The sequence below is a fragment of the Centroberyx affinis genome, unplaced genomic scaffold (genome assembly GCF_046629955.1).
Source record: "Centroberyx affinis isolate AG114_WGS23_722 - 3 ecotype Tasmania unplaced genomic scaffold, CSIRO-AGI_Caff_v1 ptg000024l_1, whole genome shotgun sequence".
Taxonomy (NCBI): Eukaryota; Metazoa; Chordata; class Actinopteri; order Beryciformes; family Berycidae; genus Centroberyx; species Centroberyx affinis.
Window position 1 is genome coordinate 38,069 of NW_027278738.1, and position 13,971 is coordinate 52,039.

Genomic DNA, 13,971 nt, shown 5'->3' on the forward strand with positions numbered 1-13,971 from the left:
GTTGCATTATGTCTGTGCCCTTAAGCAACCCTGTTAAATACTAAAAACTATCTGATCGCATGATGATGCTTGGACAAACTAGAGGACAGTAGGCTGTAGTCTCACCAGCTGGCTCCAGGCAATAAAAGGCACCTTGCCAGTGACACGGCCTACACCATGCTGAAATACAGCAGTATCAGTCTTAAGGTTTGCATTTAAGATTGGTTCATCCAGATGACAAAAATAAAGACTAAGAAATCTCTCCACTAAAGGGTTTCAATATTGCAAAAATGCAGATTTGGTTTGAATATACCTGCCCACCAAGGATTTGATACCTGTTTAATATATGTGGGTGCCAAATGAAATGTCTATGCGACCAGTGCCAGCCCACTGCTATTGGAAAGTCAAGTAAAACTACGCATAGATATAGCAACATAGAAATCCTGGTGAACTGCAATGCCACCTTATTCTGCATTCCTCTTATTTCTTAATTGAATGACATTTATGGCTATATAAAGAAGCCATAACACCTGAGCCTGACCTTTTTAGACATTGTATATGGGTAACTATATCCAACACTATTTTTCAATGATACTCTTCTTCCTTAATACTCACTATATTATCCACACAGTGTTTTCCCAGTTACCAATTCATATCCTTGCTGCAAACCCAAGCCACGTGTTGCAGCCCTGAGTCAAGGAGAGGCTCTGTGTGTGACTCCAGTTACTGTTAACTTTGTCCCTGTCACTCACATGGCCTGTGTTGAGCCAGCCAGGCCTCTCAGTGCCCCACTGTCAAGTCATTCAGCTTCCTAGGCAAACAGATATATTCGCTGAGGGGCTGTTCAATGGCTGTTGTCGTGTTTACATTCGCCAACTGATTCTGCAAACAGCGGAGCTCAGGCGTTTTAGCAATTAATCCTATGTGTCTGACATGAAGTTATGTGACTTGTATAGGCAATGGGTTTCCTTGCTGAGAGGAAAGTGTGTTGTTTTGTCTCAGTAGTTGAGGCTAGAGGAGTAATTAGGGGAAAAAGGCTGCAAATTGTGGCATACTTATGGTGTTCAAGTCAAAGCTGATTAATTAGAAGTGGGTCCAGATCTCTGACACACTTTTCTCATCTCATCACGTTCAGTTATCTTCTAATGATGGATGGCTGTAATTATCTGCTAGTGCTGTATGTCTACATTATATAGATTGCATTGTCTACAAAATAATGCAAGAAAACTTCAAACTCACAGTGCTCATAACACAGTAATTTCAGTATTGTTAAACTGGATGCTTTTTGGAAACATTGTGTCAGCACAACTCAAAGTAGGAGCAACCTGAGCAGTGATTTGCAGTTCTGTTTGTTTGCACAAAGAAACATAGTATAACCCGATCTAGGCCAAAAAGAAGCTTAGAGAAGGCAGCTGCCAAAGAAATGCATTTGTAATGTAAATGTCCTCGTTTTGGAAGATTTGTCAAGCATATAGAAGCCAAACAAATGTTGCTATTGTACTCGATAACAGTGCGAACTCAATAATCCAGCTGGAGGTGACACAGTCTTTCTGGATTCATGGATGAATGTCTCTAGTTGGCTAATTAACATAATCGGTGCTTGTGACCACGTTGCAGATTGTCATTGGCCTTGAATATCAGAGGGACACGATAACCAAAATGACCAAATACTAAACATCGAACAAAAAGTTCGGAAATTTGTGTTTGGTAGATTATTTCTCTGTTGTAACAATGCTTCTTGGCAATACATTTTATACCGTTGGAAAGCCTGTTTATTTCCCTTTTAAATGGTGCCCCATTTGTAAGGAACATGCATTTGTGGGATGAGCAGCACAGCTGAGTATGTGGGTTGTGCTCATGTAAAATTTGCCAAATCTTCTCTGCCAATGCCAAACAACTTATTCTGCTGTTGCTATTGACTCTTGTTTGGTGTTGTTTGGTGGATTGGATGATTGAAGTCTATCAGTAACAAGGAAGAAACAAGACATATTGGCAATTTTACAATTTATTCATTTAACAAACATACACAGCCACAACAGCCTGGCACCTCCTCCTCATGCTGGTCACCAGCCTGGTCACCATGCTGTGGGATGGCATTCCACTCCTCAACCAGGATTTGTCGCAAGTCAGCCAACGTGGTTGTGTCGGTCACTCTAGCACGAACAGCACGCCCAAGCTGATCCCATAAGTGTTCAATTGGGTTGAGGTCAGGACTGTTGGCAGGCCATTCCATTCTCTCTACTCCTATACTCTATACTACTATAAACCCCGCTCTGTGGGGGCGAGCGTTGTCATCTTGGAGGATGGAGTTCGGTCCCAGACTGTGGAGATATGGGATCGCCACCGGTTGCGGAATCTCATCTCGATATCTCTCTGCATTGAGATCGCCTCCGATGATGACAAGCCTCGTTTTTCCAGTGATGGAGATGCCGCCCCACACCATCACACCGCCTCCACCAAAAGGTGTTACTCTATCGGTGCAGCGATCAGCATAGCGTTCTCCCCGTCTTCTCCACACTTTGACCCTACGATCCAACTTCCATAGGCAGAATCTGGACTCATCGCTGAACATAACGTTCCTCCACATGTTAAGGTTCCAGTGCAGGTGTTGCCGACACCAGCGCAAATGGGCCTGACGGTGAAGGGCGGTCATGGCAGGCCTCCTGGCAGCCCCATGAGCCCGGAGATTGGCTGCGTGCGGTCTGTTCCGGATCGTCTGGGCCGAGAGCCGTGCGCCATATCGTCCTGCAAACCTTGACTGCAAATCTGTAGAAGACAGCCTACGGTTCCTAAGTGCTGAAAGGGTGAGGAACCGGTCTTCTTGGGGTGTCGTCTTCTTGGGACACCCACTTCGCAGTCTGTCTCTGACATCCCCCGTTTCATGGAACTTGGCCTTCAGTTTGGAGATGGTACTATGGCTCACTCCAAATAATGCCGCAACTCGCTTTTGTGGAACACCAGCTTGAAGTCGCCCTATCGCACAGGCCTTATCGAGATCAGACAAACGTGGCATGCCGATTCTTGGAGCAGACACCGATTGACCACTGTAGCAGGGCCCATGCTCACAGGTGCTGCCAATGCAGGTGCCAATCAGGTACCTGATTGTCAGCACCTGGGGGTACCGGAAGCTCAAAACAAGAGTCAATAGCAACAGCAGAATAAGCTGTTTGGCATTGGCAGAGAAGATTTGGCAAATTTTTCATGAGCGCAACCCACATACTCAGCTGTGCTGCTCATCCCACAAATGCATGTTCCTTACAAATGGGGCACCATTTAAAAGGGAAATAAACAGGCTTTCCAACGGTATAAAATGTATTGCCAAGAAGCATTGTTACAACAGAGAAATAATCTACCAAACACAAATTTCCAAACTTTTTGTTCGATGTTTATATGACTAAATACACAGAATATAGTCAAAATAACACAAGCACATCTTCCTTTAGTAGTGGATTCTCTATAATAGTCTGGGATTCGTCTTGTGGCATGTAGCCTAGAGGGTCAGTGCTAATCATTACGGCCATAATGATCTGCTGCGTCACATGATTGTGGGGTTAAACACTGTCTCAGGTGGCATTTGAGAATCTCCAATAAATATTCATTGGTATTATAACTGGCCACTGAGAAAGTCATTTCATATGGCTAGCATTATTGTCAAAATTGATGCTCGTGTCTTGTTGATAGAGATATTGCCATCTTTGGGGACACTTCCTATCAGTAAAGGAACCCATATGATGAAGATGATCATTCAGTATCATTATGTTTATTATTGTTGTAGTTCTTATGAATGATTGGATTGACTCCCTGCAAAGAAAGGGGGACAGGAGGTGGAGGATAGACCGACATGTAAATGCAAAGTGGAACAGAGAGCTGATGTGTTGAAGTTTGAGCCAAGCCATTTGACAGTGGTATTATTAAAAAAATAACATAAAATAAAAAAACTGTTGAAAGGCATGGTGGGACAGGGTACACCGCTCTAGGATGCTTCAAAACTTCCTTGCATGGTCCCAAAGGGTAATATAGATAGAATAGCATTGCCTGTTCAGGGACATGGAAACTGTTTAGCTGCATTATGCCTTTTTTTTTAATTCATTTTTCTCATTTGACTCAGTTGACTTTTCAAAGCTCATTGCAAGAGCTTTGTAAAAACTGATTTGCATCTCCAGATCCCAGTGTGACATGCAAATCACTCAATGAATGATCACTGGCATAAAAACAAAACCCACACCAACTACTGCATGTGCACCTGCAGCACAGTATGCGTAGTCTATTAGGCAGCTCAGTGAGGCCAGTTCTTCGATGGGGATTGTTCAGCAGAATCAAAACACAGGAAGCGTTTGCAACCTGTTACAGGGATGTGAAGTGTGTCTGGATGTGAAGAATGGGAATATGTCTATGATCTTAAAGAGTTCACACTCCCCACTGCATTTACACAGCATCATATAGCCGTAACTAAACACAAAGCCCAGGTTAATAACAAACCACTTTCTGTTTGGCAAAGTTTCATCACAGATTTCATATTTCTGTATTTTCTTAGTCACTTTTACTCCCCAGCAAGACATTATTCAGCATCCAGACATTTTGCAGCATGCCCAGAATGATAACAGCTACAAGACTTTATCCATTACTATGGTGTCTCAAAAGACTTATTTGTAACCATTATGGTGAGAACACCGAGCTTAAAATGTTCAAATCATCCTCTAATTCCCTTCGATCTCAATGTTCTCCAACTACTCTGACATGTCAGACCCAGTGTATCATCATCACCGACAGGCGCAGCTTTCAGGGCCTTTTTAACAGCCTCCATATTTCTGACACACCTCCTAGATTGCAGCCGTGTGAAAAACCCAGACACAAATGGCGGTGATATTTCCTAGCAGGAGTCAGTTGTGATCCAGCGGCGCTGTGAAGCCAGTGGCCATGCAAACCGGCGACACAGAGAGCAAGCAGCTGCCACGCTCAATCTTTTTCACTGAAACCGCCGAGTCAAAGTGATAAAAACAAAGGTGTGTACTCACCAAATGGAAGTTCCATACTTGAACTGACTTGTGTATTTACATTGACCATGTCTTCCTCCTTTTCCCCCTTTCAAAGCATCTGTTTTAAATCCACTCCTCTTCTCCCCAGGATTCTCAAACCATAAGGTGTAAAATATGGAAGTTTGGCACAGGGAGCTTTAGTGTGAGAAGGGTGTTGTTGGTGCAAGGTAAGGCCGGTGTTGCTGCTGTTATCTTATTGATTTTCCTAATCTGGGCAAATGTGGGTGGAGAGGTTAAACAGTAACCAGGCTCGTATGGACACCAATCTATATAGCAGCTGTAGCTATAGCAACAAGATGATAGAAACTCAAATAGACATAAAATTATTACGTGTTTCCCCTTCTTTCCCATCACCAAAGAAACATTTTTCAGAATATGGATTAAGAGTGAATGAGAGAGTTGAATAAAAACACTGAGTTTATACAAAGGGAGAGAGAGAGCCAGAAGGTAGGGAGTGACATAAAAGAGAAAGAGGAGTGGAGAATGTACTGAGGGTGGCAGCTAAGAGACTGTGTATGTGAGTGACGTAATCAGTTTTGTTTTGGCGGAGAAAATAAGTCATTTCCTGCTTAGCTGTCTAATACAACAGACTAAATTAGCCAGAGACACCTGTGGAGGAAGGACACCCACTGAAGTTTGATTCAAAAGAAGGAGATGTAATTTCCATAGTCTAACTGGCTGGAAATCCCACTGTTTCCATTAGCCCACAGCCAGATTATAGTGAAGGCAATTTTGTATCAAAATATTAACCATAGATCAACAAACAGACATGGAAACATTTTATCCCTGTATTCTGCACAGCCACATTTTACATTTTTTTCTTTGATTCATATTCTGATTTATCACATTCTGCAATTAGGGTGTGAACATCATTGGTGTCCTTAAGTGATTTAGTTTCTATTAGGCATCTGTTGAGCCTTAAAGTGGTGATCACAAAATGAGTAATTGTTTGTAATTATCAATATGTATAAAATGGCAAAAAAAACAATAGGTGCAATAACTTACAATATGCAGAGCTGTACAAAACGATAGTGTAAGCAAGTTTCTCTCTTACAGAAAGTGCTGATCGCAGGTTGCTTGTGGGAAACATTTGCTTTTTGTTTGCTAGGGAAAATGTTTTTGAAATCATTTGTTCTACATGCTTTGTGGTAGTGACAGTGGTGGCTTATGTGTGTGTGTGTCTTCTGTCTGTCCCTGAATCGGTTGAGAGGCACAGCTCATATTTATGACCATAAAAGCTGCATTAGACCCCTGTTTTATGGCAGAGAAAGCCTCTGAGGGTAAATGGAGAGATGTAATGATGTGAAATGCAAGGCAAAATATTTCCTGCAGCAGTTGGTGAATAAACACAAGTAGTGCACAGCAGGCTATTTATGGGGAGATACAGAGTCATCGGTTATTTATAACTTAATAAATGTTCAATCAGGCGCCCAGATATCCGTGAATGAAACACATTTCTGTTTTATTCAAGGAGTGACTTGGCAGTTTTTCCAGCCAAAAATATTCAACAAAGAAAAAAACGTATGAAACAGGACACCGCAAGAGAATCAATAACACATCCATAGCTACAGTAATATCATCTGTACAATAAAAAAAAGAACATCAAAAGTGCTTCATTTTTGACAATGCCTCACAAAAGTCACTTAAACCAACAAATCCATCAATAACAGTGCAAACAATCTCTGTGGGTGTGTTATAAAGTATAAAAATAGGCATCTTCTTTCACCTGATGACGAGAGAAATGATTCAAATAGATTTTCCTTTGGGTTTTCAATATTATTTTCTCAGTAAAGTGGGGATGATCAAAACTGATAACAGCAAACATAGTAAGGAAAGATCAACTTGATTGTGTGTTAAACATTCACTATTAAAAACTTGGGTAACACTTTATAATAACCATCATTAATAAATGGTAAATTGATAGTTGATAGTTGAATTGATAGTTGATAGTTGAATTGATACAATAATGATATATTGTATCATAGCTGATAAGAGACGGTAAAAAGGGTAAAAAGCTATGATACAATATATAATTTATAAACAAATGATTTTATATTACACAAACGAATGATAAAATAACATAAATTATAGCATTACTAATAATTAGTAAACATTATTAATGATCATTTCATTGTTTGTTAACAGTAAAATAACTATTAACTAAAGTTTAATTAACTATCAATTTACCATTTATTAATGATGGTTATTATAAAGTGTTACCAAAACTTGCTATAAACATGGAAATAGTGGTAACTGAGCAATCATTTTGTATTTGTCGAAATTGTCCTGCAGCCATTGCTTTAATGAGACAAAACTGGGCTTCGAATGGACTGTGAATATGTATCTGTTCTTTTTTTCCCATTAAATCAGGAAACAATGTAATTAGAAATGTTGTGTTGTTTCTAATATCTTTGCCATCTGTTGGTTTTTGAATCCCCTGAACACTGGTTTCTCCAGCAGGTGCCACCATAGCTTGATGGACAGGCAGAGCAAGGCTTCCCAGTTTTATAGGGAGCCTCTCCCACCCAGTTCCCTCTGGAAAACACATAAAGAACATGCTGTCACCTGTAAGGTCTTGTTACGCATTTGTTTTGTATGGGTTTGCTTTGATGTTTGGGTCCAATATTTATTGCAATGTCTTTTTATGGGATTGCTGTTACTTAACATGATTCATCTTTGTAACCCCTTTCTAGACCAAACTCAACCACAATTTTACAACACACACATATATTCAGGTAATGTTTTGAATTGTTTTCTCTTCTTAAATGTTAAATGTTCAATAAACATGAAACAAGTGACCATAAGTAATTGCGTCTTTTTTGTGCTCATCTTATTTGTGCATTATCAGGGTAACAAATACCAATTACCAATATATGGGTGAAAAGCCAATGTCATCACACTGCTATCCCAGTTGTTGGGTCCTAATATAGATAAAATATAAATGTGTGTGAATGTGTGCGTGTGTACATCTCTTATACTTACTTTATAGAGTAGTTGCAGACTAGAAGTGTGGCCTCCCTCCAGGTGCTCCCAAACACATACATGTTTGAACACTTCTTGATCGCACATCCCACTCTATTGGTGCTCGCCCACACCATCTGAAACACACCACAAAACAGAGATGCTGACATTTTCACATTTATATCCTGTGTAATGTCATAATGTCATCAAACACAGCCCAAACCAACGCAGGACTTGTCAACAGTTTGTCATTATGTTTGGTCAGTGTCAAATTAAATCATGCAATGTATCACACATTTACTACTCTTCATTATTTGGGAAAGCTATAAAAAGTAAGGCTGACCCAGCATCCTAGCAAACCAAAACCAAGAGTCCAGAACTACTTTATCTAGAAAAGACAGTTTCTCTTAGGTCTCTTGGGTTATTTGGAGAGAATGAATGCACTAAATGAGCAAATCCCTCCAGATCCATTCCTCAATCATAATTAGGAAAGCTACGTACCTGTGTGTAGTGAGAGCACACAGGTCCACTGCATCTGTTCGGGTAGGAGAACTGGTGTCTCTCATCATGCCAAGACCTTACCATATCAGTGATAGACCGGTACCTGTCATATCAAACACACATCATTCATTCATTCATCATACATTTCTCATTATACAACTCCAACATTCAAATTTTTATTATACAACATCTCATTTCTCATTTCATATTTCAATCTATCCATTGCACAGCTGATAGTATGTTGCATAACCAACAGCTGACTCTGCACTACCTTCCAGAATTGACTGACAGGTTTTGGCCCAAATATCTCATGGTTTGTGTTGGCCCATGATCCCATATGCAGCGTGAAGCCCAGGAGTCAGCTGACTTGGCCAGTCCCTCATCCCAGACCTGTAGTGGTGAGGAAGAGAGTGAGAGAGGGAAGCTGTTCAACAATTCAGAGAGACCAGTGAGAAGAAAACACTTCAGACCAATCTGCTTTTTGCCTATAGAGAAGACTATGGGAAACCAGAAACACTTTCATATATTGGCTCCCTGCTTTTCAGGTTTTCTGTATCCGTAAATAAGAAAGTAAGCACATAATTTTGTGTGAGGATCATCTTAAAATGAGTAAAGTAAGTTCTGTTCCCTATCAGTTTGGTTGTGCAGCATTCACTGTAAGCATTTATAAGATCAGGGATAGGAGGAGTGCCTTGTCTCCCTGGTCGGATCCAATGCACAGTGTTACCAGTTTACAGTGGGGATCTCACCATGTATTCCATGTTGGCAGCTGGGGGGAAGACCTGAGAGCGGACTCGGTTGTGGTAATCCAGCAAGGCGTTCACGTCCCTGGAGGAAATGGCTCGCTTACGTCTGCTGCGAGGCTCACCGACACTGCCGGTGAGGTTCTTAATGTCTGACTCTGCCTCAGACCCAGCTCTGCTCATGTTGAGCAGCTCTGTGGGGCTCGACAGCACGGCGGCAGCTCCCATGTGAGGCATCGTCCACAAGATGGCAGCCAACAGGAGCTGAAGGCAGGCAGCACCCATCTCTACCCTCTGGACGAGGCTGGAGCAGCAGCAGGTCCTTGCAAGCCTCTGATGAGGAATGAGAAGGTTTTCAGATTTCCAGAAAAAATTAAGCAAAAGTCATTCAAAAGGCTATGGACAGGAACCATTACATGTATAGTAATGAATTCACTAATTATATCTGGACAATGTCAAATCAAGGATAATGAGCTGAGTGGTTCATTAAGTTGATATGATTCATTTGGAAAGAATGGAAACAAATCTTGTATGAGCATTCAGGCTGAGATTATTACATCTGACCTGCTGACTTACAACAAACCAGCCAACTGACACAGTAATGGTAACATGATTAGATTAAAATTGCGTGGATTCAGTTTTATTATCAGAACCATTTCATTTCCAAATTGTTCTGTTAACTGGCTTGATGGCAAAAAGCAACTAATTATGAAAACTTATTATGAGAGAATGATGAGAGAAATTGAATGGGAGCTTGCACTAAAGTGTTCATATTACAGTGCGCCTGACCACAAGTATATTCAAACATCACAGTCATTAAAAAGAAACAAAATATCCAAAGCGATATTGGCTGAAATAGTGCTGCTAAGCTCTCTGAAATGTTGTGAAGGAAAGTACATGATGAACAGAACTTAATCTATTAAGTCACATTCTACCTTTTTTTTTTTTTTACAAAAACATCATTACGCACATACAATTTGTAATATAATCTTTTTATTTGCTGCATAAACAATAAACCTGCAATATAATCTGCATTGTCTTCAGTATAGAAGTTTGTTATGCAAAAGGAGGAAAAGCACAGGCAGTGTAAAAGCTGAGTCTCATACCTTCATCAGTGGATCCTTTCAGACCGACAGTGTGAGCGGTGAGCAGCTGAGGAGATCCTCACTTAAACACCAGCCTTTGCAAACAAGCCCGCTGGACATGTGTGGCAGGGAGATTTAACTGGGCCAAGTCTCTCAGAGGGTATCTGACGCACAAACCCTCCTGCATGCTTCTTCCTCCCATCGTTTGATAGGTGATTTAGCTTTCTCAACACAAGCATTATGTAAACTTACAGTCTCTCCCTCTCTCTCTCTCTCTCTCTCTCTCTCTCTCTCTCTCTCTCTCTCTCTACTGCTGTGAAAATCCCAAACACAGGAAATTGCTTTCCAGGATAAAAATCACACTGATAAAATATTTTACTGGCCACCCTCGTGTTAATAAGTTGAAAATCACCTTTGATTTGTTTTATTAAATAAATGCTCTTTATCTCTTATTATGATGAGCAGCAAAATATCTCATTCAAAGAGCTGTTATTTGAACACATAACAATCTTTCCATTTTAAATTAGATTTAGGACAGCAGTATTAGTATTAAGAGCTTGAGGCTGTCTTGTAAGAGGCTGTTAGTAATAGCACACATGTTTTGGCTGCCCCCTGACCTCCCTGAGTTGTTTCAATAAAACGCAATAAAATGTTTAAATAAGCATGCCTTGGGGAAGGACTGAGCGGCGTGGTGAAGAATGCGTATTAAACAAAAGGGGGGGAAAAGGTCCAGTTTTTGAAGTGGCTGCAGAGTCAGCGTTCATCTCCAGCTGCTGTTGGTTCCAGGAAGGGCCCCAGATCCTCTGCCATGTGTAATATACTATACCAAGAGACTCAGGGTGCTGCCAAGGTACACTGCACCAACTGGCGCAACAGCCACTGGGGTCACAGAGATCACCGAGAGCGCGAGTCCACAGAGGAGCAACTGTATAATGAGAGCAAAGCTGCAAGGCCAGCTGAAAAACTGGCTGTTCAGATGCATGTACTGAATATATTCATAGGCCCAATGTATGTAGCTGCTGATTGTCTCCAGTCTCTCCCAAAGCAGCTGAGGTATGGTAATGCGATGCCATTGAGAAATAATTTTTCATGTTTGAGTTTCCATACCGTGACTCACACCATTTGGAAACCATTTGTAATCCCTTGCTCATGCCACTGCCCCTAAATTATGGGTTTGCAACTAACCAGCGGCCACCCAACGTTCTGCAATATGTCTGAGAGAGAATGGGAAATGTCACGGACCGGCAGCATAGCACAATCCTATGTGAGGAATCTTAACGTTGTGAAGGGTCCGTCCAGCCTGAGCCTCTCAAAAAGGATTGTCTGTGTAAAGAATGACATGTAGTCTTTCTCTCGGGCGTTCCAGTGAGTCCCCCGCTCACATTTTATGCACGAGGAAAGGGAACTTGGTCCATATTGTTTTAACCTAGTTACAGAGCAGACTTTGATAGATTTCAGATGAATTGACCCAATCATTCTTTTAATCTCTTTTCTCAGCCTATTATTATTGCTGTTTTGCTTAAATGTGTAGAACAGTATTCTTGGCTGACTTTTTGTTTCTGACGTCCATTAACAAATGATGCTTGAAAATGATTGATTGGACTTGAATTGAAAGACAAAGCTACACTATATTCAGTCTTTTTGAAAACTCCAATGTAGATGACATGCCATATTTCCTAAGATGATGTTTATGGACCTCAGTCTATAGACCAAGAATAATTATCACTAGAATACAATAAGAGCGCTGATTCAGACTCAGACATGAACATGAACGTATCAAGAGCCAGGCCAAATGCCAATTAACTGTTTACTTACATTCTCCACAGTCATTTTGGCACATCGCTGTTATGGGGAGAATTTCACAGATTCATGGCAGAGTTTCCATCCCAGACCATGAAGCTGTTTCAATATAGAATAAACTCCTTATGATTTATGTATAGGGAATTCCTGTTGGTGGAAGTAATAGTAGAAATAGAATGAATTGTGAGCAAAATACCATGGTCATCAAAATACATATTTAAGAATCAGATGCAAAAATGAACAGCCTGAGTAGCTTGCACTGTGGTTCTTATTATCATAAAAACTGTAGGTGTTAATTCTGCTCTGCAAAGCTTGTATCCTTTGGCCTACAGACCTCAGATGTGCACATGAGGTTTGGTCCATAAACTAGATCAAGGTGAAGTTTGAGATACTTGAGGTTACTGTCTAAAAGCTCAGCAAAATCCAGCTGTCTTTAAGTGGTCTAGTGGGTTGGGCTCTCACATGTAGAACTATTGCTTACAAGTGGTATAGTGTGGTAACGTATTGCAATTATGATGGCCTTGGATGAAAGATATACTAGGATTTATTGTTGAGAGGGAATGCAATTTTCAAGGCCAGTACAGGAAAGAGTGCACATCATACACAACAGCAGACAACATACAATATAACACAGATACACTAGTTAACACCATTCACACTCACAAACTGCTTCATATTTCAAGGTGTCTGCACCAAAGCAGCATGCAGCTAGTGCTTCCCTGGTTTCTCCTGTATCAGAAAAAGATTATTTACCTGAATGCACACAGCGTCCCACCATGGCCAGTTACGTACATCACCTGGCTGCTCAGGTAAGCTTTCTGAAGTCGACCCTTCAAAGACCTGCAGCATACTTTGACACAGGCTTGGTTGAGTGTTGTCAGACTTTGTGACTCGGTGTGTAAAATGCACGGAGCGCTCCATCAAAGAGGCTGTGTGGGCCTTTGGCCACACAGGGTCAACAGCAAGGTTCACTTAAAACCCCAGGTCACATCTTGTTGTTGGTCTTTGAGCTTGACTAGTTTGCTTTTCCACTAGTCTGTAGTAGTATCTCAATGTCCACAACCAGTCATCAACATAAACCGCTTCTTGATTTCTTTTTTGTTTATTTTTGTACCTTTTTTATTATAAAGGACCCCGTGTATTCTTTTACTCTGCTGAGAGGCAGGGAAAACTTGGTTGGATGGCTGGTTATGAAGTGAAAAGCAAACACTTCATTTGCATACAAATTTGAATTTATATCAGCAGCCAGAACACTTAGTTTATACTACTGAGATATACCATTCAGATAAAACTGCTCAGAAAATCCACATTGTGGACTTTTACCAGGTTACACCAGCCTGATATAATCAAACTGTTATCTTTAGGGTTACATCAATGGAATTCTTTGGTGCAGGTTTGATGGATGAGTATGAGCGAAGCTGACCCTGCTGACAACGAAGCCTTGTAAGACCCAGCATTTAAATTTAGCAATGGGCACATCCATGTCAGTTCTGTCACATAGTTAATAATTCCATCATCGCACATCAAAGAGGGGAGAAATGTTGAGCAGCAATATAAAATAGATCCATCAAACCTGAAGGTGTATAGACAGACTGACAGACAGTGGAACAAGGACAAGATGTTTGAATGAGGACTACTGTTGAGTGTCAAGGATGAAACATAGACTGTATTATAAATTAGCAATGTGTACCCACTTACAAAGTCTCTAAAAACTGACCATTTTGTCAAACTGCTGCTGATGTTATTAAAATCTGAAGAAAAGGAAAAGGTCAAGAGGTGCACAGCTGTACGGCCGTCCCTCTCAGTCAGAAATAAAAACAGGGGTGTAACACCTTTTTTTTCAATAAATCCAAGAGTCTCCCCTCT

General features: G+C 40.9%; 1 protein-coding gene across 1 annotated transcript; it reads right to left on the bottom strand.

Moving 5' to 3' along the window:
• Positions 1-7,417: 7,417 nt before the first annotated feature.
• On the bottom strand, positions 7,418-12,135 carry r3hdml (R3H domain containing-like). The gene is made up of 6 exons (XM_071547551.1): positions 12,121-12,135; positions 9,227-9,553; positions 8,749-8,867; positions 8,478-8,580; positions 7,998-8,113; positions 7,418-7,550 (listed from the first exon to the last, which is right to left on the bottom strand). Exons 1-6 carry the CDS (start codon positions 12,133-12,135, stop codon positions 7,418-7,420), a joined length of 813 nt encoding a protein of 270 aa, XP_071403652.1.
• Positions 12,136-13,971: the final 1,836 nt, after the last annotated feature.